The following is a 3,773-nucleotide window of genomic DNA, read 5'->3' on the forward strand; positions in this document are numbered from 1 at the left end:
CTGATGATGAGTGCATCTCTGATCACAAGCAGAAGTAGTAGGGAAGCATCGTAGCAATGTGTTGAGAGGAATTCTATGGGGTTTGAATAACACACCTCTGGAAACTTGGGTGTTTTGTTCAACATCTTTAAACAACCCTTATTCAGGGACCTTTTGAGCAGGATGGGCTACTCGACTTGAAGAAAATTCTAACTGGACTCCACCTACAAGGTTATGCATTGTCTATCTTGATATGAGATCACCATGTCATGCACATATGGTTGTGAAGCATGTGCCTGGCATACCCTTATCAGACGGGTAGTCATGATGGGTATAATGGGCTTCGTATATTTTACCCCAGTGTCACTTTGATGGCATGCAATGCTCTTTCACTCAATAATAATAATGATAATAATAATATATGTATACAAATTCATTAACTGATAATTTGTTTTATTTTACAGGTTGTCCGTCGTCCTTATGTGTATATCTACAACAATGAGAAGGATCCCGTTGAAAGGGGTCTGATTAACTTAGCCACAGCTCAGATTGAATATAGTGAAGATCAACAAGCTATGCTCAAGGTATATGTCATTCAATTTATTTATACATTTACTTGTGACTTAGTCTCTGAAGAAGTTTGTCATACTCTGTCCTGTATAGGTGTGTCATAATCTATATTCTGTAAATGTGTGCCATTTTCTATATTCTGTAAAACTATGTCATACTCTATGTTGTGTAGAGATGTGCCATACTCTCTATTTTATAAATCTGTGCCATAATCTATATTCTGTGTAGATGTGCCATAATCTATATTCCATATAGATGTGTCATTCTCTATATTTTTTAGAGGTGTATCATATTCTGTGTTGTGTAGAGGTGTACCATATTCTGTATTCTGTAGATACGTTTCCTACTCCCTCTTCTGTAGTGTGTGTGCATGTGTTCTGTATGTGTGGGTATGTGTGAATGTGTCCTTATGTGTATCATATTTTAGTGTATTTCTACAAACATATTTTGGTCTGTCTCTATTTCTCTTTCCCTCTAATTTTTCTCTCTTTATTGTTTGCCTTTTCCCCTTCTCTCTCTCCCTCTCTCTTTCTCACTTACACATATAAAATGTGCTATTAAATATTTGTTTATCTTGCTTTCACTTCAGACTCGAAACACATTCTCTGTAATGACCAAACATAGAGGATTTTTCCTGCAAACTCTTGATGACAAAGATTTCCATGATTGGCTATATGCCATCAATCCACTTCTCGCTGGCCGAATTAGGTAAACTACATTTATTTATTCATTTTTTTTGGCTTAACCCTAGGTCAGCCTTGATCAAACAGATCCATGATCAATGACATTTCAATCATGATCCTATTGCTGTTCTGTATATCTCAAACTACAGTATCTACTCTGTTTGTCCTTCTCCTCTCTTAAAATAGCAGGATCGATTTCAGAGATTTGACTGCTATTTTTAGTTAATCACGTGACCACATATAAACTCCATTATTGTGGTTTGTTTTTGATTCAGTTGTTGTTTGCCTCATGTGGACTTTTATCGAGCAGATTTATGATTAAGTGCCTCAATTGGTTTCACACCACAAGGTTCAATGGAACCCACTGAAGCAAGCCAACATGCTTATAGTATTACCATAGGTAATGGCCTGGCTAAAGCATTGGAACAGTCAAGCACCCTCATGGGCATCACCTGACACCTTAGTAAAACAGTTAAAATATTAGGGTCTGATATAGACAGTTTAACTACCGAAGGGTCAAATGAATATAAGCAGGGTGGGTGGGTTGATGTTTCATGCTAAAATAACAAAGCACTTTCACCTCATGCATTTTTACTTATTTATTTTTATACTTTTTTGTTTTGTTTCTTTCCTTAGGTCTAAACTGTCACGGAGGAAACAGTCGGTGAAAATATGATCTGCAATAAGTCCAGTACCTCGCAGCAGACAGCTTGGTCAGTTCTACAGCAATGCCGCTGCCATATGCAGCCTTCTTAGAAGGAAGTTGAAAGCAAAACTGCAGTTCAAGCAAAACAAATACAAGCACATCACAAACCAAACTTAACTTAAATGAAACCCCATTATTTGTGTAATATGTAGATAATAGACACACATTAACACAACTAAACATACAGACAATATATTATATATATATGGATATATATGTGTATAAATATATGCATATCTACATTATTTATCTATCTCTCTATGGATATATTTATATTATATATATTTACATACACACACATACACTTAGAGCCTGATGAGTATATATATATATATATATATATATATATATATATATATATATGTGTATATGCATGTATATATATATATGTATGTATGTATTGATGAGTTGGGAGAGAGAAAAAGAAGGGAATATTTATTTGGATGTGTATAAGATGCATATACATGCTCACACAGATATAGATGTGTGTGTATGTATGTATGTGTGTGTGTGTGTGTGTGTGTATACACACACATTTATACAACCACACATACACAAGAAATTTATGATGATTTAGCTCTGAATAATCTTGCAACATATAGAGACCCATGTGTGGCTCCGTATTTTTTTTTCTGGAACTTGCCTATATATATATATTATAATATGCACACACACATATAAATATACATACACACACATGCCTACATACATTTACATCCGCATAATGTTGGAAGAGAACAAGAAGGAAGTTAGTAGGTACATGGAAGAAGTCTGCAATGTAGTAACTAAAATTTTATTTTGGCACAGTGTCAGGTCTCTTCAGATGGGTACTTTTAATTAAAATGAAATGTGGGAGTTTTTAGAATTACATTTAGGTAGTTATATATATATATATATATATATATATATTTGATCTAGAATTTAGATCCTAGCTCAAAGTTCCCTGATGTATTGTTACTATAATATAGTTTAGATTGATGGTGGCTGAGTGCAAACTATGTATGTGCGTATGTGTTAAAGATATTTGTATGTGTTGTGGCCTTAATTATGCAATAAATCTCTCCCATACATGCACACACACACACACTAATATGCTTTTTATTTCTTAGATAATTTATTCAACACCCACCACACACACACACCATGGTACTTTCAATTTTCAGTTCCAAGATCTTTTATTTTTATTTGCATTTCATTGAGATTTAGCCAAATATGTGATATTCTATCAAACTAATATTCATAGATGCACACACACACACACACACACACACAGATAAACTAATGCATATACACATATGCATTGATATATTTATCTTTACTTTATTAACACTTATTTTTAGAATAATAAACTCCATTTTATCTCTCTTTCCCAACCCACCCCTTTTTGCCATGTTTTTGTTGTTTTTTTTATCCATTCATATTTTAAGAATTCAATGCTTTTTCTTATTGCATATTTTTACTGTTTAGTCTGTTTAAAGTCTTGTCAATGGAAAGATGGTTATTTTACAATGTAGTGGAACTGAAGTCTGCATATGTGTTTTTGTAGAGAAAGACAGACAAAAAGAGAAAGACTTCCTCTGCTACATCACACAGTTCACATATGTGTCTATACACCATACATCACTATATACACATATGTATACTTCATTCAACACCATACACTCCGTACACATACGCATGCATTTCTTCTGGAAGAGGCAAGGTTAGTACGCATGACTCCACTTGACTTTTCTCTAAGCGAAACAGGTTGGAAATGTTATGGTCTTGGTCAGGCTCAGTAGTGTTTGAATGTGAGGATTCTGTATCAATTCGATTTTCTTTTACTCTTATTTAAC

At 34.0% G+C, this 3,773-nt stretch overlaps 1 protein-coding gene across 36 annotated transcripts in view; it reads left to right on the top strand.

Moving 5' to 3' along the window:
- The window catches only part of LOC106880568 (kinesin-like protein unc-104), a 267,934-nt gene extending 265,657 nt beyond the window's left edge, over positions 1–2,277 (top strand). For 31 of the 36 annotated variants that reach the window (XM_089340874.1, XM_089340882.1, XM_089340876.1 and 28 more), the window contains 3 exons: positions 444–563; positions 1,139–1,257; positions 1,869–2,058. In XM_089340874.1, the coding sequence (XP_089197000.1) occupies positions 444–563; positions 1,139–1,257; positions 1,869–1,908 (279 nt within the window). In that variant the 3' untranslated portion in view covers positions 1,909–2,058. Of the gene's footprint in view, positions 1–443; positions 564–1,138; positions 1,258–1,868 lie in introns of all 36 variants that reach the window. The other 5 variants (XM_089340891.1, XM_089340887.1, XM_089340888.1 and 2 more) reach the window with 5 other exon arrangements.
- The last annotated feature ends 1,496 nt before the right edge of the window (positions 2,278–3,773 follow it).

This window comes from Octopus bimaculoides, chromosome 24, assembly GCF_046866305.1.
Source record: "Octopus bimaculoides isolate indiv1 chromosome 24, ASM4686630v1, whole genome shotgun sequence".
Classification (NCBI taxonomy): domain Eukaryota; kingdom Metazoa; phylum Mollusca; class Cephalopoda; order Octopoda; family Octopodidae; genus Octopus; species Octopus bimaculoides.